This window comes from Platichthys flesus, chromosome 8 (genome assembly GCF_949316205.1).
Source record: "Platichthys flesus chromosome 8, fPlaFle2.1, whole genome shotgun sequence".
NCBI lineage: Eukaryota > Metazoa > Chordata > Actinopteri > Pleuronectiformes > Pleuronectidae > Platichthys > Platichthys flesus.
Genome location: NC_084952.1, coordinates 20252094 through 20279602, shown reverse-complemented (window position 1 = coordinate 20279602; position 27509 = coordinate 20252094). Strand labels below are relative to the sequence as shown.

Below are 27509 nucleotides of genomic sequence, written 5' to 3'. Positions count from 1 at the left end.
GCCAAATCTGACCTGTCCCCTCAGGTCCTGATGGATTTGGGTCGGTATCAACACTGTGGTGCGTTTCTGTGTGAACTTTGTGGATGCACAGCATATAGCACCAGACTGTCTCATTACACTGCCTCCCAGAGTTTTTCTTTTGTGTCACACACACTACAATACAGCTTTGTGTATTTATGTTTGGTTTTTTTTATGTGGCTAGCTCACTGTGTCATGTTACATCCATCTTGTTTGGACTGTTTGGACCCAGCTGGAGCTCATTCGCATTCCTGATCTGCACAAACTTCTACAGATATTTATGAATGTTGTGCCAGAGTCAGCTGCTTCACTGAATGCAACTTAAAGAAGGTTTTTTTCTCACACATTGGTCTGTGGTTTAAACCAAATCAGCTTCCGTCTTACTGTGTGTGCTTTCTTTCTATGTGTCGCACAACAAGCTTGATGATCCAGTATATGCTTATAAGATTTTCCCATCCATGTTTGTCTAAAGTGTTTCTACAGAACCTGGGAGTACACAAACACAGCATACAATAAATTTACACTGAAAACTAGTCTTTTTTATGCAAACTCAATAGTTATTGCTGACGGGGTTGATCACACATGTCGAAGTATGTATTCATCTTGACTCATTAGAAACTGAAATGTCATAGCAACTTCTGTGGGATTTTTTTTCGGAAGTGATTCTTCTTTTCATCTAAAGTAAAATTTGATTATCCAATATTATCCATTTTACCAGATCTAAATGGCTTTCTAAATATGCCAAGTATGTGATTTGAGAATAGTGACATTCAGCCAGATATAGGGCCAGTTTAGAGTCAATCTAATCAAGTAGATTGAGTTAATCTTGGAAAGAGGGGTTGAAATCAGTTGAAAAAGAACCTTGTGTCATAAAAACATGAAAATAGAATGTGCTTTATCGCGTGAATACAAATCCAGAAATATGTCTAGAATCTAGAGTCACGGTAGTTTAGATTTAGATTCTTGACTTCCAATAACCGGTCTTAAGTTTCCTGCTTATATTGTAAAAAAAAAGTCATTATAACCTCACAATTCAATAGACACATTTGTCTGACTACATGTAGGCACTCCCAGGCTTTGTTAGTTTCTACATGTGCTTTTCATGTTTGCTACATAGAGAGCCGTGGCCCCGAAACAGCTGCTTCAGAGTAAGTCCCAGCACCCCCAGCATCAGCTTCAGCATCAGCTTCAGCTGCAGTCCAAACCCCAGTCTGTGGCGCAGCATCAGCAGCCCTCCGTGGCCAGACGTTCCCACCGCACCCTGCCCAAGGACCAAACCCAGCTCCTGTCACTGCAGCACGACCACAGACACAGGGAGCGAGAGAGGCAGAGGCAGAGAGAAAGGCCTGTGGCAGCTGTCCAAAAGCTAACAGCTAAAAGTGGGATTACAGCTGCCGCTGCTGCTTCCTCACCCAGCCGCCCTGCAAACAGCCAGCGCTCAGTGGTAAAACCCTGTCTTCCTCAGCCGTCTAGCACCCGTTATTGCCTCCACATCCCACTTTTTCCCACTCTGTCTGTCTCTGTCGCACCCTCCTCTGTGTTCTCATGTGTTCGTCCCTCCTCAGTCGCTTTTATTGTTTTTAGTCCCTCTTTAGACCCCCATCAATTCTTCCCAGCTCTTTTTCTTCCTCGGTTTGTCCACGCCATGTCATCCTTAGGCAGACCTTTCTCACCAAATGAAAATAAGCAAAATGTTTGAATGGTTGAAAAAATACAGTTGCCCAAGGAGGAAGTCTGGAACTGGTGCTCTCCAGTGTAAACATTGTACCAGCAATGACTTTTCAACTGGTTATTATGAGTGACAACTTGAAAAAAACTCAAATGAAACATTCAACCTTGGATGTGAAGGTGTTACAGTGTTCTAAGTCAGCTTCATTTATTTATTTTCTTTCCATGTAAATGGGTCATGGTTTGCTGGATGCTGACTGTGGAGGATGACAATATGTGGTTCACACCCTCTATTCATAGAGCAGTAGCTAAACCACACAAGGAACATGAACAGGAAACAGACCTTAGGTGTTAAAAGAGAAACAAAAGCAGGTTTTACTCTTTTATTAAAACAAGTTCCGACATCTGACTGCTTAGTGGCACTCTTTATTCTGTATGAGTGTGTGAAAACATTCTTAGAAGAAGTTCATTCCTAAACCCTGAGATAGGAGTCAAAACCTTTTTATAAAAAGTTGAAATTTTTGAAGTTGTAAGTTTTGTAACCCTTTAAATTAATTCAATGTGTGATTTTTGTTTTAAATACAGACTGCAGGGACTGCAAAAGGTTTTAGAATAAGGAATGCAGCAAGTCCACCCTCAGTGACCTGCCAAAATTGCTGAATCAGCCGTTATCAGACATCCAAAGATGATGTGTCGTGGCTGCATCACTTTTCAAGCACACCTTATTAAAAAGGTTCTACAGGATATACAGTCATAGTCTCAAATTATTTTCTTGACATTAATATCTGCTGTAAAAGGAAACATGTTTTTTTGTATCTAAAATTCATTTCTACGTATTAGTTTAGCACAAAGTAATTTATGTCTGAAAAATAAATCTCATTGGTCTTGTTGATCCCATCTAACACACACAGACACACACAGACACACACACACACACACACACACACACACACACACACACACACACACACACACAGTCTTACATGTTTATTCTGCTGTAGATGGACTTCCAGGAATCAAACTTGGCGCGGCTGCTCTTGGCTGCTGGTCTTCCCAGCCAGGTGCACTCGAGGATGGGCTCTGGGAGCAGCTCTAGTCCATGTACCCCAGCCATGCAGAGAGCTCACCTCAGCCAGGTATACTAATTTTAGCACATAACACCTTTTGCTTGTCTTTTCTTTCTTGCCTCTGTTTTAAGAAAATGTTTTGTCTATGTATTCTGCCCTTTTTAGTACAGCATTGTTTTTACAATTGCAGCTCAGAAACATTAATAGGTTAATCTTTTCTGGGAATTATAGTGATTTCTATTATGTGGTTAAAAGTGTCTTATTTCCCCAGAATGCCAATCTGCGCTCTAGTCGAGAGGCCCCTCACAGCAGCTCCATGTCAGATATGCCCCTTTCTCCCCTGTCGCCATTTTCACCCATGTCCATCACCGATGATGTCTTCTGGGACTCAGTCGATGAACCGCCTAAAGTGAGTTGCAACTTTTTCTGAGGGTAACCTAGATCTTAATGTCATGCCAGGCACAGCATGTAGCCTGCATCACAGTTGGTTGGCAAATGTGTGTGAGAGAAGCATCCTGTCACACCAAGCAAGACGAGGCGTACCTATCACAGGGTTGGCATACTGTTGATGTGTGTTTGTGTTTTGGGCTGTTTGTGTTAACGTGCTTGTGCTGGGGAGGGGCTGTGTTTTAGCTCAAGGCTTGTCCTGAAGGGCCTCTAACTAAAACCATCTCTGTGATTATCACACCTTAAATACTCCAAAACATCTAATTCCCTTTACTCTCACTATAACAGCCCCGCTCGCCCACTAGATGTTTCACTAAGTGGCTCTGCAGTTAGGTGTATTTACTAACCGAACACCATATGGAGTTGATAGAACAACTAATAAGTGCTACATAGAGGGGAGGGGAGCCCAATAAAGCTGTCTGTTTGCTGTGTTATGTTGCTGAGCGAAGAGGAGACCATATGGAGTCGATAGCGCAGTTAATAACTCACTACTCTCTCCTGTGACCTCAATGTAGAAGCTGGAGCTGCTGTAGGAGACTGCAGTGGCCTTAAGAATGTTTTTTAACATTTTGGAGTCATACAGCACAAGCTTATGTGTATTTTAGGACTTTTCCAGCTGTCTGAAATCAACTGAACAGTTCCCTGATTTATTTAATATAATAAAACCCTACTAACCCTGGTTTTGAAATCCTCAACGTGCAATGATTTTCAAAATATCAAAGACTTTCACGCGTGTGCCGCAATATTAGACAGGAAACAACAGGCAGCAAGTTCTGCGCGTGTGTGTGTGTGTGTGTGTGTACGTCTGTTTGTGTGTGTTCTTGTACAGCTATCTTTGTAAGGACCCGTTTGAGTCTACAACCTACGGTGTGAGGACACTTGGGAAAGTGAAGACCTTTAGACCGGTACTCACTTTGTGGCCCCCCCCCCCTTTAATTGAATGTTTGGGGGTTAAAGAATCAATTTTAGGGTCAGGGTTAGAATAAGGTTTAGGTTAGGTTAAGGGTTAGGGTTAGGCCTTTATTTTGGATGGGTAGGGTAAGGGGCTAGGGAATGACTTATGCCAATTAGGGTCCTCACTAAGAAGCTTTACAAACATGTGTGTGCATGCCTCTGTGTGTATGTGTGTGTGTGTGTGTGTGTGTGTGTGTGTTTGTATCCAGATGCAGGATGTGGGCAACTTGTCAGAGTGTGATAGTTACTCTCACAGCTCTCTTCCTGCTCTGCTGGGTGTGTCTTCCTCTCTGTAACTGGGTCGTGTGACCCAGGGGACGAGAGGTTGAAAGGTCACCAGCTGGTCGGCAGAACAAAGTTTGAGAAGATTCATACGCATTAAAAAAAAAACTAGTTTAAAAGAAAACGATACTTTGCAGAACTCACGCAGACTGATTTATTATTGATTTCACTCTGCTACTTTGTGTCACGTCATGCGCACAATGTTGAGAAAGATCCCTGACTCAGATGATGTTTCCACATGTCATGGTTTAGAGGAACAACACTTAAATGTTAAGAAACGTTAAAAACAGCTCAACCAAATAGTCTCATTAAATCCCCAGTATTAAATATCTCCCAACGAGATATTAAAGATTTTATTGCACTTTGCTCTGCAGCGTCTCAGGCACTGCTGAAGTTGTTGTCCACATCAAAACTGTAGAAAGCTCGCTCTAATTAGCTGCAGTCCCTGTTGGGCTGGACCTGAAATCCTTGTAAAGAGCTCGTTCCAACCTATGAAGAGAGAAAATAAGTACTGAGGACCACGGGGGAGGTTGCAATCTTTGTGTCTTTATTTACCATGTGTTTGCATTACGTCTGATAAATCTGCCCTTTTTCTCGTGTAAATATCAGGTCCCAGAACGCACTACCTCCAAGTTTTACTGTAGAGAGCTGGTGATGGGACACAGGAGGGCTGCTTCAAGGTACAGCACGGTCACACTGTGCTCACACCACACACACAGGCAAAACACAGATAGTCATCTAATAATCTGAGAGCTGTAAGAATGTCACCAATATCTCAGGGATCCCACAGGGTCTTAAAAAGTCGAGGGAAAAGGGAAAATCTAATTAAACACACTAAGTCTTTAACACATTTAAAAAGGTGTTATTTATGTTAACATCTATTTAATGTGTTCTGGAACCAGAGCTAGTCTAATAATGGGTGTTCACTGTTACACTCTGTAGATCTTAAATGGCAAACTGGCATGTAAACACTAGCGTTATATTTCTTACCAAAACACAATGTGCGTAACATTGAGGCTTTAAAACAACTTCTTCCTCAGAGCCATTTTAAAATACATTTGATATTATGCATCTATAAAAAAAACAGTTTAATGCTTTTAAAAATGAGGATCTTATTTAAAATACTTTTTTTTGCCTTATGCACAGTTTATAATGTCACTATGTTGTAATTATTTTATACAATAATCAAACTACATACAAGACTAACATAGACTGAATAACTGATAGTAATCTAAGCCTATAAATACCTGTGTCAGAATTTATCTCTGTACACTCAGCTTGGCTGTAGAAAAGACTAAAGTTCTGCATTTGCCTGTAGTTTGTAAAATAAGATAAAATGGTCTATTCTCTACTGGACTACTTTAAATCTTTTTCAGTGATTGGGGAGGTGTAAGTTATTCTTCGCTTCCAACATTCCTTCATATATGTTGACCTTGACATGGGTTTTAAATTTAATTTGTATTATTGACTTGACTCCCTGGAGAATCTATGGAGAATTATATTGAAATGATAAATGATAAATGAAAGAATTTTTGAATTAATCATGGCGGCATGATTCCAGACTTCAGATGGTTAATGAGGGTTGTTTGTTTGTAGGTAAGTAATGCTTCATCGTTGATATGTGTTTATAATATTTATAATTATAATTTAGCAATGCAGCTCCCTTTAACAATACACAGCTTTCTCTTCTTTGACAACACCCACCATCTAATTCTGAGCATCAGCTGAGCTGGTTGCCTCAAGCTGAAAATACCAGTATCTGTATCTTTGGTATTGTAACCTGGCTGTAAGCAATTCTTCCAGCCAGAGTGAATCTTTATTGTTGTCACATTACAACTCAGTGTACTGGCACATGGGTAAATCAGATTAGTTTAGCTTAGATGATTACTTTTGATTAGATCAAACTAATGGTGTGGAAATTGGGTCACTGTGCATTGGCAGCGTGAAGGATATACTTGATTAGAATTGATAGAAATGCTTCATCACAATTCCCTGTATTGTACCACGTGTCTTGTTTTTCACACTCCACCTGTGTTACTCTACCTGGGTGTGTCTCTCTCTCCATCTAGTGGCGGCTCAGTGTCTGCAGCAGATAAAAGCGGAAGGTCTCAGTCGCACGTCGTCTCCTCAACCAGCAGCAAGCCCCCAGGTCTGTGCAGCCTTAGCTCAGCACCTTTTAATTCTCATCCACATGCTGTGTTCTGCTTTATGAAAAGAAAAGACAAACCCCAGAAGGTGCAGCTTGCCTCAATTCTGTTGAAAGAGTCGAGAGATGTTAGTTGTTCAGTCACCTCCTGTGGTCTTAATCCGGGATTCTCAAACTACAGGCCTCTGATCTCCAAAATAAAGGTGCCAAGGACTTGTGACCATTATCTCCACAGATTGTTGAAGCATTAAAAGGATCCCTGTGTTTCCTGTAAATTGCCCTGCAGCAACGCATGCAGTCGCTTATCTGTCAGAAACACTTAAAATAAGATTAAGATGCATTTATTAGTCCCAAACACATGCACAGACATACTCATGCAGTTAGGGAAATTTAACTTCTGCTTTTGACCCATCTGGTGCAGGACACACAGAGCAGTGAGCGACCATGTACGGCGCTCGGGGAGCAGATGTTGGGGGAGTAAGGTGCCTTGCTCAGGGGCACTAGACAGGGTAGGGAGACTCTTGGATTTTTGGACAGATCAATCCAGGTTCGTCTTTTTGTTGTCTCTCCGTGGAGTGGAACCAGAGACGAACCAGAGACCTTCTCTGCCCATAGTCCAAGTTTCTGCCACTAGACCACCGCCTCTTACGGGGTTGTGTACATGTGCACTAACATTTAAGTCACTGGTTTCCAGCTGAGCCCACACACACACTCAGTTTATCCATAAACACACACATACACCAAATGCATGTAGTCACACCAAGCCCACCACACACTTCATATATGGTAAATACACATACTCTAAGCAGGGAGATTGTACAACAAAGATTAAAGGTATAAATCGTGTGTGTCTAGACAGGAAAATAGATATCACATCTATTATAAAGCCCTTATCCTCGTATCCACTTTGCCTGGAAGTAAGGAAACTACATTTTTACCTACAAGGAGGGATAGACCGGGAGAAAATGTTTTGCAAGTTGGCCTCTGTGTGTAGTTGGGAGGGAAAGGTTTTTGATGCCACCCACTCAATTTGGCTCCTGGCCTCGGCCAAACTTGTTGTGGAGCCACAGATCAGAGATTCGCCTAGAGACTCGTTTGGCTTTACTGTTGTGAAAAGTCTTTTGTTTGCTCTTTCTGCAACTGAGAAAAAGCTGCTTTGTTCTTTCAATTGCATTGTTGTAGAAAAGTGCATTTGTTGCTGTGATAGAAAACATAATATATATTTATTGATTATCCTGGGTGGGAGGCAAGAGATTTGTAACCTCTGTCTGGAGTATGGTGTTCCAAATGCTGGTGAAAATGTTATCTTTATTTACCATAAGAGCCCATGTGATTTGTCGAACAAAAAGATGTTGCTTCTTTAAAAGTTTTATATCGACTTCTGACACTCAGACCTGTTCAGATTGGATTTGATCATCTGTCCTGAGAGACGCGATCATATATGAAAAGCTCTAAATGCACCGGTTAATACCTGGCATTAACATTTGCCTTATTGCGTCTTCAGTGACTACTTTTGATTTGGATCATCCAGGACAGATGCTAATACCACGACAGAGACTCCGAATATATGGCGGCCGCTGTAATACTTTTGTGTCATTTCATTCGTCTTCCTAAGGAAAATAGACCATTCCACTGCACCCTATTATGTACAGTATCATCCCTAGGCAAAGGCTGCCATTTTTTAAGATGACCTCTTTCACCATCGTCTGAATATGGGTTTAGTGTTTTTAAATATTTTCTCGTGGCATAACAGCTGATTGTTTGTGTGTGTGTTCTGTAGGTTACTTTAAGCTGGAGAGTCCTCTTCTAAATCACCGTCTCCAGCAGCACAGAAACACAAGAGAAAACATGACCAGCAGCCATAGACAAGTAAGTTAGCTTGACATTTTCATAGCAATGAGCATGTGCTATTTTTTATGTTGCACATACCTGTGCATATACTGATCTCTGTTCTCACCTCCATCATGCAGGGTGTAAAGTCTGCTCTTGTCCGGCTCCACAAAGCCACAGAATACTCCTCTTCCAGTGATGAGGTCGGCAGCAGTGATGATGAAGAGAGGAACAGGTGGGGATCTTGAAACCCCATGGATGTCTTTAAGGTTTATTTGAGCCATCTAAACCACGAGAACCAAACTGGGACCAGCTTAATCTGTCATTGGTTTACATTTACACTCCCACAAATGTGGGATAAATGTGGGATTCATTATAAATGAGTCTTTTCTATAATCGTGACTGCTCTGTGTGTTCCAAGGTCTGCTTTGTCCAATGGAAAAGGGAAATACTACAGAAGAATACCTGATGGTATCGTGCTGCAACCTCACCACAATCTGCACCAGGTACACAGCACACACACACACACACACGGACACTAACCTGTGTCCTCTCCACACTTCTCCCTGCATCTTCATGTTTAACAGCTGCCGGCTGTCCACACTTTCCACACTGTACCGTCTAAACCACATTCTGTAAATCGGTGCTTATGGATTCACAGGCTCTGTGGTTATTAAATCAGTTAAAATATATAACCTTTTAACTATAAAAGACAAAACTATAAAGAGGTTGTGGCGTGATCAGTCAAATTCCTGTTAACGCCTGTCCCGCCAGGGGGCTTCAGCTGCTCCATCACTTTATTACTACTGTGTGTGTGTGTTTGTGTGTCTGTGTGATTGTGTTGTACAGACTTCTCGGCTGGGTTCTGACGATACTTACCTGCTGCCAGATCTTCTGCAGAAAACCTCCCACTGCAGTCCTAACCATAATGCACTGTGCCAACAGCAGCAAACACGGGAACTCAGCTACTCACAGTCACCCACAGCCCCTCGATGCCCCACACATCAGGAACTCAATTCAAATACGGTAAACAGAATGTACAGTCAGACAGACTCAAGGAGACAGACTCACACATATTCAAACAAACAGACTCACACACATTCAAACAAACACAAACACACGCACACACACACACACATACACACACAAGCACATAATAATATAATATTATTATTATTATATAACACATAATATTGATTTTCAAGCTATTTATTTCATGTTGTAGTTCTCTTGTTTAATGTTTAGTCGAGAGTACTTCTGAGTCTGTCTTCAGAAACTATGCATTTAATCAATAAATCCACTGCAAAAAGTTCATGGTTGAAAATAATTGATTCTGGTTATTGACATATGAAAAAAGAAAAAGAAATGTGCCAGTGAATTACCACAATTTGTGATGTTATTGTGAAGATAATAGGCTGAGCGACATTGTCCATTGTCAAAACTACTTAACATGTTTAAAATAATTACCCTGACCATTTGCACCACTTAGATTTATCCGCTAGAGGGAGGTAGTGGCGCAGCTTTGGTGCTTTCTTATCAGTATTAACATGTCTTGGTAGGACTACAGTTGTATCAGTCTTCATAATAACACAAACACTTTCTTATCCAGCCATGTGTTTAATATGTTGAAGCCATGTACGTGCTCACTGCTCTGTGTGTCCTGCACCAGATGGGTTTAAAGCAGAGGTTAAATTTCCCTTCCATTGCATGAGTGTGCCTTTGCATGTCTGTCCATGTGTTTGGGATTTTTATTTTTTTATTTTTTTATACAAGAACCAGTTGTTTGCTGCAATTGTTTTAAGGAAGTGAGTCTGAAAGTTGTTGATCTTTGAAGTTGACATAGTTGTAGTCACTGGATTAAATGTCTCCACTGTTGTTCTACTCATCAGACTGTCAGCAGTCCTACTGGTAAAAACACCTCCTCAACTTCCTCCTTCCTGTCCTTCATCGATCCGAGATTGATCCCCATATCATCACCACCACAGAGCCCCAGTGAGTACATTGTTTTTAATCAATATTATTTCTAAACAAGAACAGACACAAGTCAAAGCCCAGAAACCAACATGATGTCGTACACAGACACACATGAGGGGAGAGATGAGTTTCTCTTGTGTCCATGACACAAAAAAAACAATACGTATTAACGTGCATATCATCCACATGCAGTTATTAAATCCAGAAATTACCGAAATATGAAGAAAACAACGCCAATAATAGTTATATAAAGAAAATAAAATCATTTTATAAACAAAAATGTGTTTAAAGTCCAGGTATTGTTAAAAGGAGCCCAGGTTCCTCCCATTTGCGTTGGCATTTTGAGCTATCAAGAGGACTAATGGTTAATGATAAATGAAATAGTTCTCAGAAGATCCAAATACAGCCAAGTCTCTGTCAGGAGAAATCATCTGGTGATAGACCTCAGAAAAGAATGAAACACTTGTTGGCCTAAATCCATAAATTAAGGACAGCTCTAATAATAAAGGATGTAACAGTGTGTCATCAATACATTTTAATCATCATATTATCTTATCAAAAATAATACCTGGCTTATTTTCTGGATTTTTTTTTTACATGAGGTCATCATCATGTTTTTGTGGACTATCTGCTCTCATGTAGCTGGTGTTAAGGGTGAGCCAATCAAGAGAGAGAACCACAGGAAGGGCTCTGTGGTGAATGTGAACCCGACCAACATTCGACCACAGAGCGACACTCCCGAGATCCGCAAGTACAAGAAGAAGTTCAACACAGAGGTTCTCTGTGCAGGACTATGGGGTTCGTAGTTCAATATCACTTGTTGTTGTTCCTTTGAAATACATATCTGATCCTGTGATTTGTCACACCTCAGGTTGACAGAGAGATATATGCATGGCCCAGCATTTTGCTTGAGAGTGTAAGGTTTGTCTCCGTTCTGCTGCATAGGTGTGAATCTGCTGGTGGGGACAGAGAATGGTCTGTGGCTGTTGGACAGAAGCGGTCAAGGGAAAGTTTACTCTCTCATCAGCAGGCGAAGGTTTCAGCAGATGGATGTGCTGGAAGGACTCAATGTGCTCATCACTATATCAGGTAAATGTTACTTGAGAGCCTTTGTTTGACCCTATAGATTGAGGCAGAGAGAAACAGAGAAGCCACTTTCATATCTCAAAATATCACAATATAGTGAGGAATATTGGGGGTCTTCTTGTGATGTAGATTGTCATAGTAACTAGTCACACATCTTTTGGCCTTGCTAATGCATATATTTGAAGAATCAGGTATGCCATCAACACTTGGCTGATTTTCCATCCCAAAGAAAATTGAAAATTAATTAGAGTAAAATCAAAAGGTCACAAATTTGCTTCCACTGTCTTGAATTCCACTCTGTCACAACCTGACTTAAGGCTTGACAAAGTAGGGGGAACCCCAAATTAGTTTAAACTAAACACTATCTATTCGTAGAATAAATAAAGTAAAAGATTAAATGAAGAAATCAAAGTACTAACAAAACCAAATGCTGTGGAATCCATGTGGGGTGAGAAACTTACTGAATGTTGTCAGCTTTTATACTGCAGCCAGACCACGTGAGGGGAATCTCCCTGACAAATTTGTACAGTTTTTGGCACAAAGACATCTGTCTATGTTAACATGATTACTGCCCTAGGTAAAAAGAACAAGCTCCGTCTCTACTACCTGTCCTGGTTAAGGAATAAAATCCTCCACAATGACCCAGAGGTGGAGAAGAGACTGGGTTGGACCTCAGTAGGTGACCTGGAGGGCTGTGTCCACTATAAAGTGGGTAAGTACACACTACTAAGTTCTTATTTAAGCGCACTACGGATCATATTAGCACGGCTGTCATTTCCCCATGACATAAAGCTCAGAGGCGGAAGTTACAGACTTGTAATGGTGTCTCTGTTTTTCAGTGCGTTACGAGAAGATAAAGTTCCTAGTGATTGCTTTGAAGAATGCTGTGGAAGTGTACGCCTGGGCTCCAAAGCCCTACCACAAATTCATGGCCTTCAAGGTTGGTAACATTTAGTGGTGTGTATGTGTGTGTGTATGTGTGTGTGTCTGGTATCAGTGTGAAAGAATTGTATAGAGATTTTTTACACTACATGGGAACACTGTAGATTATACAATGTTTTTTTGCCACACTATCAGCAGGATTCTACAGATTACAGTGCAGATTGGCCTTGATTGACCATGTTTGTGACCAGTGAAACATTTCAACTAAAACTGGGAGAATAGTTAGACACTTTTTACCTATTTAAAGTATAAATAAATAGTCAAAAATGTACTTGCTTTTAAATATATTTAGAATTACGGATGAGTCTCTGCGGTGGGTTCATCCAAATCCATCTTCTTCTCGAGCGTGGGGTAACTGCATGTAAAATCACCTGCCTGCTCCGATTAGCTCAGTGAAACAATTACCCTCATGATACTGATACACTTAAACGTATAAAATGAAAAATATTTAAATATACATTAACAATGTGAACATGTGACACAATGCAACTTATAAATGTAGTAAAGTCGAACGTACAGATATTTGCTGATTTATGTGGTGCTTCTCTTTACATCTAGTAACAAATCACTGATAGACGTAGACCACTATATCTATTCTAATAGGGTCACTTCCACAACATTTGCACATGCACACAGTCATGACACATCCAGGCTGTAGGAGTTTATACACACAGCGTCTCAGAAGAGCAGTGTCCCATTTCTTTGTGTCCTTCGTGGCCTGAGCTACTTTTTCCACACTTCATAGTTTAAGATAGATAGATAGATAGATTACTTTATTCATCCCCGAAGGGAAATTAAGTCGTCATAGCAGCCGGTACATTTGAATACAATAAAATACAATACAATACAATACAATAAAATAAAATAAAATAAAATAAAAATTAAATACAAAATATAAAATATTGCGGTAGAAACAATAAAAACAGAAACACAAGATAAATGGGTAGATAAGGTGCAGTTGCATATGATGGTAAGTACTGATGATATGATAATATGATAATGATAATGTTGTTGTTAGACAGTATATAAAAATAGTACAGTATATATAGTATATTATTTATATTTATATATGAAGGTAATTATACCAATATAATAATAGCAGTATATAGTAATAATAGCAGCAACAGTATATATCATAATAATAATAGTAACATATAATAATAATAACAACAACATGTACACATGTATAAATATGTGTATATAGACTTATCTATACAAAGAATATATAAAGAGTATGATATAATATATGATATATAGTATGGGTATAATAATAGATAATATAATATACTATGAGTGTAAGAATATGTAAACAGAGTGTGCAAAAGACAATATTATTGTATAAAGTGATGAATTGAGACAGGTATATTTAGTGCAGTTGTGTGATGGTGGCTCTGACAGAGGTAGATGCGTTGTACAGTCTTAACCCTCTCTCTTCAGAAAAATACCAAAATACACATGAAGCTCTCATTCTGAGTTAATAGCATGAATATTTGAGGATGTCCATCTTTATGAAACTGCTCGTCAAACTGTCAAAGCCATTGCTGATTAATTATTAAGGAAGTGGTTCTGGTGATGTCCCGTTTTATTTTGAGAATTTATCAGTAAAGAGATTGGTTGAAGTCTTACAAATTTTTCACACTGTCCTTATTCTAACTCATCACATTCTAAATATTGTGTTTGTGTTACTTGTTTACTCAGTCTTTCAGGTCTCTGCCTCAAAAACCACTCTCTGTTGACCTGACAGTGGAGGCAGGTCAAAGATTAAAGGTCATCTACGGTTCCTTGTCCGGGTTCCACGCCATCGATGTCGACTCTGGGACACCGTACGACCTCTACCTGCCTACTCATGTAAGAGTCTCAGTTTTATTTAGATACAAATGATATGTATGTATATATATATATATATATATATACTTTGTACACAGAGGCCTAGTTAAAATGATATATCAGGAACACTGATGGATTCCCTCAAATTTGGCAAACCTGTTTGCTTGGACCCATGGATGGTCAAAGGTCCAGATTTCTTTCAGGCAAAACAAATTCAAAATTGGTCCAAACATTCACAAATAAACTGCTTTCATGAACTGAACTCTGATCCTCCAAACTCCTGGAAATGGAAAAGGAGTATATTGTCTTTTTATCTAGCTGGTTTACCTGCGTTTAAAAAATACCCAATAATCATTTGTGTAAAAAATGTGGTATTTATCAAGAATGATGTGGTTAGAATTTGGTGGAGAAAGGTCAAGGTGACCTCACGACACACATGTTGTATGAGTCTGGACAAACATGATAATAAAATAGACTTGTGGGTGGAGGCGTAAAAGTGTGAGATGGTAATTGTAGTTCAACAAATACAACACAAACAGGGATTTTCAATGAAAAGTGAAAGAGAGAAAAACTAACCAAAGCATGATAATATCTGCGATATCTACGTTTTTTAATGTTTTTACCACGATAGAAAATATAACAGGTATATAAGCAACATAGGACAATACGAAAATACACAAAATGAAGCAGAACTCTCTTAGTAGAAAACAATATGGGCAGTACAGAGGATATTTTTAATGAAAATGCTTCCTCCAGTGCTGAACCTTTAAATATTTTTTAGCATAGAGATCTCTGATGAAATGTAGATGTTATTCTCCCTGTAGCTAGAGTTCTTTATCTTACCTGACTTTGATTTTGCCCCACATTTTTCTTATATCTTACAGCTGTTAACTTTCTATTCTACAGCTAACCTCACCCCCTCAGTCCCTCAGGATGCTATTCTCCACTCCTCCTCCTACTCTTAGTCTACAGATGTCACCCACTTCTCTCTTTATTTCTCACTGTTTTTCCTCCACTCTCCTCCATTCGTCTGTAGCAGATACATTCTTTTCTCTTCCTTTTGCATCCATCTCCTTTTTTTCCTCCTCCCACTCTATCAGCCAATGTTGAAACGTTAATTTGCTCTCTCTCTCTCTCTCTCTCTCCTCTCTCTCAGGGTAGAATATTGAGACATATTGCGAAAATTGTATGATACATGTTTGTATTCTTAACTTAAATATCTCCTACATTTGTTCATATGGTGAGTTTGTACTAATATGCAGCATCAAGCAGCAAGATGAATTTTGTGAGTTTAGAGATTGAAGTTCTGATTTCAGGGATCTAAAGCAGTGGGTCCCATTGAACACATGTGATCAGATCTCGCTTTACGGTTCTATATGCAGATAAACACACATCACTGCTGTGTGCAATAAACAAAATGAAGTTTTTGTGAAAGATGGGCCAGTCGTCTCGTTTGTGTGCTTGTGTGTGTGTGTGTATGTGTGTCTGTAAGAGAGAGAGAGAGAGAGAGAGAGAGAGAGAGAGAGAGAGAGAGAGAGAGAGAGAGAGAGAGAGAGAGAGAGAGAGAGAGAGAGAGAGAGAGAGAGAGAGAGAGAGAGAGAGAGAGAGAGAGAGAGAGAGAGAGAGAGAGAGAGAGAGAGAGAGAGAGAGAGAGAGAGAGAGAGAGAGAGAGAGAGAGATGGTGGTTGACACAACACATTGAAACACCTAATAAGTTATTTTTTAAAATACACGTTTAGCCAGGAATAATTAAATAAAATCACACAAGATAATCAGCATAAACAAGTTCTTGATCTGTCACAGAACATAAAACATCTGAAAACACCACAGATCATTAAAGAGTCCAGGTCACCTGCTGCTTTATAAAAAATAAAATCAACCAATATTCTGGATTTTATCATGTTGATGCAGACAGGGACCGGCTCAATGTGGACGTGGAGAGAGAGAGAGAGAGGCAATGAGGTCTGACTGAAACAATTTTACTAATTTACTCAAAAATCTAAATAATCAATATCTAAATTTGTATATAGAGGGTCAGCGGACATCAGCTGAGGTGACCCTTCAATGTAACCCAGGACACGCTCACACAGCTAAAAGAATGTAACCACTTGCGTCTCCGACCACCTCCTGATGTGGTCTGTGTGATCAAATCTCAAACATATCACTCCTGAACTCAGAGCTGTCCACGGAAAATATCCCTCGTGTTGTCATAGTGATGCATCAGGTTACCTCAGTTCAAACAAACAGCGTGCATCACACTGTAAATGTGAAGTTTAAAATGCATTGATATCCACAAGGCAGGGGAGCTCAGAGACACTGTCAGATAATATGAAATGTAGGATCCAGCAATGTGTGGCTTTGACCCGTGTGAGGGTACAGAGCAGAGACACATAAAAAGTTCCACTGGACTAAAAAGTACTACTGCCAAACTTCAATGTTTCTTCATATTGAGATTTCCTTTTCTAGTTTATCCTCGTGAGCAACCAATCTCTATTGCAATGTATGTATTTGCTCAATGCCTAACAATAAAAGCCTTCAGTGGCTAAACATATAACGTAGTATATACACAAGTAAGCCAACATGTGCTACCTTCTGTAAGAAAGTTGAAGATGGAGCAAGAAAGATGTATGATGAGAAAAATAAGCTAAAAATACACCCCTCCTGTTCCACTCTCAGTGTGTGTGCGTGCATGTGTGTGTGTGTGTGTGTGTGTGTGTGTGTGTGTGTGTGTAGGTTCTTTCCGTCACTCTGGTATATTAAGCGAGTCTGCAGAGAGCTACTACACTGGTGTCTTATACTGCTGCCGCCGCCGTTGTGATATCTTTTCACCTCTCAAGCCGGGCTCATTCTCTTTTTTTTCTTTTCTCTCTGACATACACACACACACACTCAGCTGCAGTGAACTTACAAACCCACTAACCTTTACCTCAACATGCTCATAGTTCACTTTCTTTGAGGACTCTTACGGACCCTTTACACTCCCAGGATTTCTTTGTACGCTGATACGCACTCATTCACACACACACACACCATCTCTTCCCACATCGCTCATCTTCCCACATACACACGCACACACACACACAAACAAACAAACACACACACAAACAACACATTCATAACCCACATTTCACACATGCAAATGCAGCACTCACCCACTTGAAGAAGCACAAACACACACACACAAATCGTTTATTGTTGCCTGCACACTATGTCACAATGCTGATTCCAAGGCAGAGGATTAAGATTGCGTTGCGTCTGTGGATGCCTGTTCTGATGCTCAGGATCGTGGTGGCTCACACTCTGGTAATGTAGGAAACATGTTCACGTTAACCTGCTGTTTGATACAAAGCACCAAATTCTGCTGAACCCTTTATTTCTTTTCTTCTGCTGGAGCTTCGTTGTTGGATTAGAACAGGGATTCCCTGTTTTGGTTAAGATGTGAGCTGCTGCAGAGATTAATCAAGAGTGGTTTTATTTCTAGTAGAAATATGTTGCTGCTTTCCAGTTTGACAGATACTGACATATTGTTTTGAGACTGTTCTTCTCAGTAGTACATTCCTCAACTAGTTTTTTGCTGATGAATAATTTTCTTTCTTTTTTTTCCTTCATAATAATTTTTGGCTTGGTCTCCTGTAAAACACATTCACTATGTCTGACATGCATGTTTCTGAATTATTGAAATACCTTTTTTTACGGATTTGACTCGATGCATGTTTCTAAATTGGAGGAGATGTATTTCTGAACTGTTAAAGAAATGTCGGAAATGGTCTGATAATTGTCTTGGGTTGGTTCAGGGTCTGAATAAAGGTAACGGTCAGATAAACATTCTGGAACATTTAGAGAAGTGTCTTTAATGCATAGAGAAATGGTAATGCAAAATTTTAGTTTCATGAAGATAGTGTTTGTGGCCAAACTCTTAAAAAAAGATAAGAGGTCATTCAAAAGAACTGAACGCTTTTGCTAATAGTAGTCTCTTACTGTTAACGTTCTTAACTCTCGTCATTTTTAATGGGTTTACCATAAGAATGAAATCAAGAACAAAAGATCATTCTTTTTTGCTTTACAACCTTTAGACATTGTCAGTTAACATCTGAACAAAAACACTGCCCACTTTGCGACAGTTTCTATCTCTGAGATGTGCCTTTATGTTTTATGTACGAAGAAGTGGCGAACATTGAAACGTTGTTGGTTTTTGATAGATTGTGTTCGGTTCACAGATCCAGGGCTCCATCCGTCCCCACGCCATCATCATCTTGCCAAACAGCGCTGGGACGGAGGTTCTGGTTTGCTATGAAGACGAGGGCGTCTACATTGACACCTACGGCCGCATCACCAAGGATACAGTGCTGCAGTGGGGGGAGATGCCTGCATCAGTCGGTACGTTTCATTCCACACACACAAACATAGAGCTGGGCAATATGAGCGAAATCTATTTTCCTAATAAAGATCACATTAACAGTCAGTCAGCCTCACAAGTGGACACAAGGAGTGTTCATATTGGTTCGCAGGCATGAAATGACAACACCCACAAGTATACACAGTGTTTGTGTTGCAAACTAAGATATTAAATCATTCAAGCAGCTAGAGTTTATAATGACTTGCTGTTTGATGCACTGATTCGAGACCAGGAGGTGTCCTGAGCACTGAGGACTTACCCTGAACCAGATTCAATAAAGACAGATCTGGGACAGGTTGAACTAAAAATAAAAGGGTAGGGATTCTCAATGTGAGCGTGTTGGCTTCAGTAGATGGGTCATTATTCTCACAAGGACATTCTGTAGGGAATATATTTATACACACACAAACACACACACACACTTCACAGGGCATGGCCTTACATTGATTTCCTGGAGACTTACCCTAACCTTAACCATAGTTACTACTCAACTTACCCTAACTGTAACCTTTTCCTTAAACATGTAATAAATGTAATGAGTTCCATTATAATGACTTGCTTTTGGTCCCATAAGGTGAATTTATTAATATATTTAGGTCCCAACGTCATGAATAACACCAGGACCTCACATGCAGATTTCCTTTTTTAATATTTTATGTAATATTTATTCAACTTTTAAGGAAATACAATAGACATTAAGCCCCTTTCCACCCCTTGTCCCACATAAGATTAAATGGGGGTGGGGGGGGGGGGACAATAATAACCATTTATAAATAAAATAAAATAAACAAATAAATAAAATTTAGGAGGCTTTCCTTCTTCACATATCAATCGGATAAATGATGGAAGAGAAGAGCACATAATGTGTTTTATACTGTAAATGAAATAGCTATTAACATGTGTTGGTGGAGTGTACATGATCTGTGATTGTTTCCTTTGTCCTGTATGTGATGAATTATCAGGCCCCAAAGGTTTAGAAACATCATGAGCGCCCTGAGCCACAGAGATATTTTCAGGGTAAAAGACGACTTCTACTGTCCAGAGCAAAACAGTACTTTGTTGTTCTCCTGACTTTTTATGACCTGGTACCACTCCAAAATGGCTATTTCAACATTTGAATTTGAACACACACACACACGTGTCCTACCTTAACTCTACCCATCTCTCTCCCTTTCTCTCTCTGTCTCCAGCCTACCTGCAGTCTAACCAGGTGATGGGTTGGGGAGAAAAGGCCATTGAACTGAGGTCTGCCAACACAGGAAACCTGGAGGGAGTCTTCATGCACAAAAAGGCCCAGAAACTCAAGTTTCTCTGTGAGAGGAATGACAAGGTAGGAGAAACAAACACATACATTAATTTATCATCTAAATGTAAACCTTCAAATTGTATAAAGTAATAAAAGCCCCATGTTCAGTCAACAGTAATGCAAACACTACAGTTTTGTGGTCAGTTTACTGAGGTCACAGATGTCAAGCAAATGTCATGTTAAATCTAGTTGTTCATAGATATTTAGATGGATATAATGTGTTGTTTAAAATGTTTAAATATATTATTTATGCTAAATGAGCTTCCATTATCTTATACTTAATACAAATTAAGAAGCACCAGTATCAGAAATTCTTGATATAAGAAATTGTAGCTGGGTTCAAAGTGGTCTTGAATCAAGTTTCACTCACTGGATTTCTCTCAGAACTCTCAGCCACACAAGGCCAAGCCGTCCTTAGCAGATGCACTTGTTTGTTTTATTAAAAAAAGCCAAACATGCTGACAGCTGAACAATCTTCATGAGAAAACTCAATCTGCTGAGATATGGCTGAAAGTCCCCTGAGAAATCTAGTATGTGGACATAGAGGAGGAATATTCTGTGGTTGAAAAGTAAAGTGAGTTTAGATATTTGTTGTCAACCATATTACTCATCTAATTTGAACAGAATAACCTAAGTAGCACCTGCTGCACACTACAGGATTTTCAAATCTTAACTGGTTTTAAAAATGTGGGCAACTAATTAGATAACGACAGATGTGATCGATTTGATATATTTAAACATGAGAGCTCACACAAGATGATCCAGTCAAGATGCAGGACCTCACACTTAACGTTTAAACAAACCTTTTCTGACCAGTGATCTCAGAGACCTGGGACGGCTAAATCGGACCAAGAAATCAGGCAGATTATCTTCTGCTGTGCAGAGGCAATGATCCACAACCACAGTAACATTTGTGGACTCTCAATGTTGTTCCTGAACCTGAGTCTCTCTTTTTGCAGGTGTTCTTCGCCTCAGTGCAGTCGGGAGGCAGCAGTCAGATTTACTTCATGACTCTTGGACAGAACTCTCTGTTCAGCTGGTAATGACTGGACCTGTGAACTCTGGGATCAACTGGTAATGTCTGCCTATTTTATTCTGTGATCGCCTGGTGATGCCTTTTATTATATTTGTGCAGACTCGTGTTGACCTCCATGGACAGAAGAAAAGGATCATCTAAATTCTCCTGGATACATCACTTATGTCTAGTTGTATATATGGATCCACAGTTGAGTTGACCATGATGCCAGCTGCAGAACAAAATGCTTGAATCCATCGCCCCCTCCTTGATTTTTGCAGTGACATCACTGTTGCCTCATTTGTCAATGGAAGAGTAATCTTTTACATGCCTGATCACTTTGGTCATCATTTGATCATTCTGATTATGTGGCGAGTTCTCATGAACACCAGATCAATGGTCAACATCTGGCCACAAGATTCCTCTACCCATCTGTCCGACACCACAGGAGTCTATTCAGTTTGAACCATATTCAGCTTATCTCGCCGGGATCAGTTAACTTTTCTTAAGGACACCATTGTTAACAGTTACTATGGTATTTTATCTGTTATTCACTTCTATCCATTTGCCTGGCTGTGGCGTGGGACTGGATCATCTGCTTCGCTCGCATGCAAGCAGCCACTGTGCGAAAAGGAGTGAAAGCGACAAAAGAAGCGGTTACTCAACCGTGTTCCCTCTGAGGACAAGATCTGGGCATCTGGGGCCAGATGTTGGGACCAAAATGTGGACTGAGTTGGACAGTAACCTTGTGTCATCCCACATTTTGTTGCAGTTGCTTGAATTAAGAGGGTTTTTCTGACAGTTACTCTGGGTGACAGTGAGTCAGCATGACCATTACCATTATAGACCCAATCAGTTATATTGAGCTGTTTCATTAGCTGTAATTATACTGTCCATGCAAACCTTATAGTGAGGACAAAATTCAGGATTAAGATGCACAATATCCTTGCACCATAGTTCTCTTTGACTATTACCAGACCATTCTGATCCTAATTAATGAGATTCAAATTCTTTCTCTGCTTAGCCTGAAATCAGTTGCTAATTTATCCAATACATTTTCTGACGCAAACCGCTTTGGATCAGTCTTTTCTGAGCGTTCACTCTATTTCAGATCTGCACTATTTTACTTTAGTCTTATTATGATTTAATTAAGGACCTGGAGAGCCTTTAACTTTACTGTAGGAGCCATAATCCAGATGTACAGCATTAATAGTAAAGACATAAATCAACTCCACTCAAAAAGGCAGTGAATGCTTTTTTTTTTGTTTTATTGCATCTATTGTGTAAATACTGATGAAACAAGCACTGTTTTCTAAATATTGTGTAATTGACAGGACATCTGGATGTACAGTATGTGTACAGAAGTATAGGCTAATGAATGTGAACTTCTATCCCAAAGCAGAGTTTAGAGTCTTATTTCCATGATCCCAGGACACTTGTGAACATGGACATGAGCTCCTGACAGTGAACCTGAAGGCTCATATCCATGTGTTTAAGAACAAAAAAAGTATCATGTGAGTTCTGTTTTGTGGTTGATTTTCTCCAACATGTATAAGTCAGGCTCTTTGCACAATGGCCTCTCTGTACATGTTTTCTGTAATATATCATACTTTGAAATTATTTATATTTTTCAAAGTGGGAAACCTTTCAAGTCATTCTCTAGTCCAGTCAGTGTGTAAGAGATCTGTTTGTTCACCACCCAACATGGGACGTACACTTGTTTTTAATGGGTCACCTTGAGAAGTAATTCTTTTTTGTTGACCCTAGGTCTGATGAGATGCAATTAGCTGGGCTGAAAAAGTCAAAAGCCCCATTTTATAATATTTAGAATGTTTTTCAATTTTTTTCTTTTATTTACACAATGAGCTTAAAGCAAGAAACCAAAGATCAAAGGCTTTGATTTATTGGTGATTAATGAAAAGAGATCTGACGAAAAATAATCTATATCTGCAAAACAACCAGGGTTTGGGGTGTATTATTTAACAATGTTCAAAAGACTCCAAGCAACATATCAGCCCTCAAACCCCTGGACTGGTGTGTGTTGCTAATTCTTACAAATATGCAAGTTATTGTTGCTAACATTCTTACATTTAAAAGCCGACATTTATGTTTAAGACAGTATTAGATTTGGTGAAAGTGAAGTTATTGGGTTTTACCCTCAAATGTGAATTTTCAATTTGGTAATTTCAGATTCAATTTCACTTTACCAGTCTCTTTATTCCTTCGTCCGATTTAGCTTAAATAGCTGGTTATACATTCCTCTCTATATTGTAATTAATCTTTAGTTTTTTGACTATCAGACATTGTGCCAAATGTTTTATATCCAGTGATACATTGAGTTTTTATTGATGTCCTATTACAGCAGCTGGTTCTGTGAGAGTAATTTAAACTGGAATACAAACTTTCTGATATTGCTCAGTTGCTACCAAAACACAGGAACAGATATCTAGTTACACAGGAATTGAAATGTATGCTGACAGATGTAGAATACTAGCTAACATGGGCTAATATTTTTGGACTATTTGAACTACCTATAGTGTAATGCAGAGTTTGTAGTTAGCATGTGGCTAAGATAGCCACTTTTGGTAGCAAGCTAACATTTGCCTAGCTGTGTAAAGTTTCAACACAATATTGATCCAAAATGGTGGAAACCGTTTCAAACTCATTTTGCATACAATGCAGTACATGTATTGCGTAATAAACTTTTTGAAAATTCAAATTCATTTAATATCAAGCAAGTCACAAGGGTTCACTTTTTTATTTTTAAATCTTGACAACTTCGTTCAGTTACAAAATACATTCGAATTATCTGTCCAGCAGAAGAAATGAACATTAGCATCAGGCCCTGTGCTACTTTGTGTTAGATTAGTCTTAAACTACAACAGTGATTCCACCAGCTGTCCAATGTACAGTAAAGCCTGTATTTGCATACATGTGCGGCCAAACAAGTACTGATCAAAAGCTACTTTTTTCATTCATTACATTATGCATCCAATAATGTATTTGTATGAATAGCAATTAAATAATCATATGCAATTGTATTACAATGACAGATTTGATAATGATTTGGACTAAAACCTATTGTTAAATTTAGTCCTGACTTGGGAGTTATGTTGATATTTAAGGAAAAGAAGTTGACTGACATTTTCCTTGATCAGTATGTTTCTGTTAATCTGTATCTTTCTTCCACCTGCTCCAAGAAACTGCCTAGAAATCAGCTCATATTCATATTCAAACTTAAATCAGTGTAGTGCCTAAAGACGTGTGTTGATTTTAGATACGGACATATTCTTCCTCTGCTTCACTTTATGCTGAACATTTGACTATAGCTCTGTCACTAATGAGAGAGAAACAGATCAGTGAACCTCCACCCACACCTTCCACTGTTTCAGGCTCGCTGTGACTCACTTCTCCAACTCTCTCGCCAACTCTTCTTCTCTCATTTTGTCAACACGTCTCTTCTCTCTGCTGCGTCTTATTCCCTCAGCTCTCTCCTCAGCCTGCACTCATCTCACTCTCTAGTGTCTATCACCATTCTCCAGATCAGTTTGTTCCTCATGTCTCATTCTAGATTGTCTCTGTTTCTCTTGTGTCAAATGTCTCCATTCACCCCCAGCCCACCTTCAGCCTATTGAGGACGTTTTTGATAGCGTGACTGAATTGAGTACTTTTATTGTTCTGTTAATTCATCTGAATTAAGACATTAAGTATGACGAATAGAAGATTGATGTTATATGCATATTGTGTCACTTTTCGTAACTAGTACATACATCAACTTATTTCCTTTACACCACAACACTGTCCCTCTCTATTCTATCTAACATTTACCAATCGTATGAAGAAAACCATAGATCGGGCCCAATCTGTTCTTTTGACTGTTTGTTGGAGTGGGCGGAAACATGATGCAGAAAAATGAATGAATATGCACAAAGTTTGCCACGTTCCCTCACAGCAAGACTATGTAACTTGTGGCAGGTGCACAACAATGCTAAATGCTAAAAACTTAACCTAAACCCAGGTAGAAAGGATTCATAAGGTTAGTGACTTAGTAATCTCCCATGCTTACCAATATCTTAGGTTTGCCAACATTTGCCACTGCAAGCTACCATGGACATACCAGACAGAGTCAGGCTCTGGAGGGTACTGGCCTGATCACGGGTGCATTCTTTTAATATAACTTTATTTTGTTTCTTCTTTCAAAAGTTACGTTTTACTGTTTAAAGTGCTGCAACTGTTATTCTCCAAATAACAAGAGTCCGGATGAGCAATGCAGGTCAAAAGAAAGTGTGTGTTTGTGTGGGAGGGTGTGACGAAGACTGTGAGCAGGTGTTTGCTGAAGCAGAATTGAGTCTGCGAGGGAAGGAAGTGTTAAGAAGAGTTAGAGGAGGACGCTGGTGGCTTGAGTGAGGTGTCGCGTAACAGAAGAAACTCAGACGTTGCTTAAAAACACAAATACACAATTGTAAAAAAGGAATTTACTATCATCCTCGAAGCACAAAGTAGATTCAAGAAAAACCTTGGAAAACTCTTGTTGAAAGTCAAACTATTTACTGAGCTGACAGAGCCAGAGATAGAGCACCACACTGCACAGGTGGATTGACGGTGATGATGATGGCAACAAATGTTTAACACCAATAGGCTGATAGCAATTTCCTAGTATTTTGTGTTTACGGGGGATATTTTCCAGAAGTTGAGATTTAGCCAATTCTTTACAGCTACTGTTAGTATTTTGAAGTTTTTTTTTTTCAGTGGAGATTTACAGGACAATTTTGTTGAAAATTCACAGAAGTTGAGATTATAAAAAAACTAATGTTAATATTATGTATTCCAGAATATATATTTCTTTTTGATTCCATGCCTCTTGTGTTGTAAGGATGATTGTTACTTTTTTGCACTGGACCTACAGTATGTTTGATTGACTGACATTGACTGTACCCCTGTTACCTTGAGATGAACACACACTTGTTTCCGTGTAAAGATGCAAAAGACATTGAGACAGCAATAAAAACGTTGAATTGAGTCAAATGCTGCTTCTGTTTTGGAGTTGTCTGTCCATCTGTCCCACTTTTTTTATCTGATATTTCAAGAACGCCATGAGCAAATTTCTTTGAATTTGGTAGAAATGTTCACTGTTAGTTAACAAAACACGTTTTTGGTCTTGTAAGCGCAACATTTCAGGAACACCTGAAAGGAATTTCTTCCAAATCTTCACTTATTTCCCTTCTTATGTAACTTGTTCTCAAAAAACAAGGTTTAGCCTTTTGGCTTTTTGTACGTGGTATGTTGACCAGTTGTCGCCTGGACTCAAAGATTAACTGAATATATTTCAGTTGTAAAAGTTCACATAGATCTCATACAAATCAGTCCACAAAAATGTTTGTTAACTGAAACTGCACTGGTCGGCAGAGGCGTACAACCGCAGAGCTGTGATTCTTGTTTCTGTTGACCACACTGTCATCGAAACAGAAGATCTTGCTCATTCCACTTGGTAAAACACAATCAGCAGGAGCATTTGCTGTTGTGATTTCCCGGCGGTGACCTGATCAACTGATGCTTTTGTCTTTCAAAGTCAAAACATCTATTCACGGCAACTGCAAAGCCGCCCATTATCACTCTGCCCAACAGTCAAGGGGACAGTGCCTCGTGACAACACCACCCACGTCTCAAGGCTCAATACAGCATGCCATAGATCCTTCCTGGTGGTTTAATCCACTTTGGATGGTTGACCCTCCCTCAGAAATGTTCTGATCCCCTCTGGACAGCGGTCAGAAGGTTGGGGGACTTGTGAGACAGATTTGTCAAATAATGGACAAAATTTGCATGCCATGATCCTGATGTGTCGTCGCTGTGATGGCTCAAGTTCAAATATCCTGGATCCTGCAATTACCACAATGCAAGTGTATAGAATGTTTCATTAGACCCAAGATACCTCGAGGATTATGTATTCACATGCTCCTTGGAAGTTGTGAAGTCATTGTTCTGACTCTGATGGGGTTTGAAGTCGTAATTTGGTAAAAACATGGAACTTGTAAACAAAATGTATATATTGATGTGTTTAAAGTGGTTAAAAGCCAACATGGCACATTTTTACAATATTTGCATAATAACAAAGAGCAATGAAAAAGGATCAGGTGTCACTGACATATCAATTATTAAGAAAAAATACACATGTTCAATCAAACAGTTCAAATTTCAAGCAACTTGTGGTGCCGTTCATGTGACTTTTCCCAGTCGAGAACATATTTTTACGATTATTCCGACACGATATGAACGCACATCTGTTTGAATGGATTACTGGAAAATATTTAGTGATTTTTATGACAGAGCTTGAAGGCCCGCTGCTTAGACTTCGATACAAATAAAGCAATTTAAACATCGCATAGACTGGTTTTGTTTGTGAAAGTTATACATATTGAAGAGTAACACTAATCTTTGCAATGAATACATGTTGCTTTTGAAGTCAGACAAGAGTTATGATCACCTCACTGTGGACAGAGCGGTTTTTGTTGAGTCATGATCAGAGTCGCTCGGCTGCCGTCTCAGTGGACAAA

The 27509-nt window shown here is 39.3% G+C and overlaps 1 protein-coding gene across 4 annotated transcripts in view; it reads left to right on the top strand.

Annotated features, from left to right (window-relative positions):
* Positions 1-25983, top strand: part of si:zfos-2326c3.2 (misshapen-like kinase 1) — a 64038-nt gene extending 38055 nt beyond the window's left edge. The window contains exons 16-34 of one of the 4 annotated variants that reach the window (XM_062393314.1): positions 1136-1462; positions 2688-2822; positions 3025-3162; positions 5046-5116; positions 6506-6585; positions 8363-8451; positions 8553-8647; positions 8834-8918; positions 9262-9438; positions 10302-10404; positions 11029-11184; positions 11332-11475; positions 12050-12184; positions 12312-12412; positions 14113-14262; positions 18459-18618; positions 19828-19967; positions 20903-20982; positions 21079-25983. In XM_062393314.1, coding sequence (XP_062249298.1) covers positions 1136-1462; positions 2688-2822; positions 3025-3162; positions 5046-5116; positions 6506-6585; positions 8363-8451; positions 8553-8647; positions 8834-8918; positions 9262-9438; positions 10302-10404; positions 11029-11184; positions 11332-11475; positions 12050-12184; positions 12312-12412; positions 14113-14262; positions 18459-18618; positions 19828-19967; positions 20903-20982; position 21079 — 2367 coding nt within the window. In that variant the 3' untranslated portion in view covers positions 21080-25983. Of the gene's footprint in view, positions 1-1135; positions 1463-2687; positions 2823-3024; positions 3163-5045; positions 5117-6505; positions 6586-8362; positions 8452-8552; positions 8648-8833; positions 8919-9261; positions 9439-10301; positions 10405-11028; positions 11185-11331; positions 11476-12049; positions 12185-12311; positions 12413-14112; positions 14263-18458; positions 18619-19827; positions 19968-20902 lie in introns of all 4 variants that reach the window. The other 3 variants (XM_062393315.1, XM_062393313.1, XM_062393316.1) reach the window with 3 other exon arrangements.
* The last annotated feature ends 1526 nt before the right edge of the window (positions 25984-27509 follow it).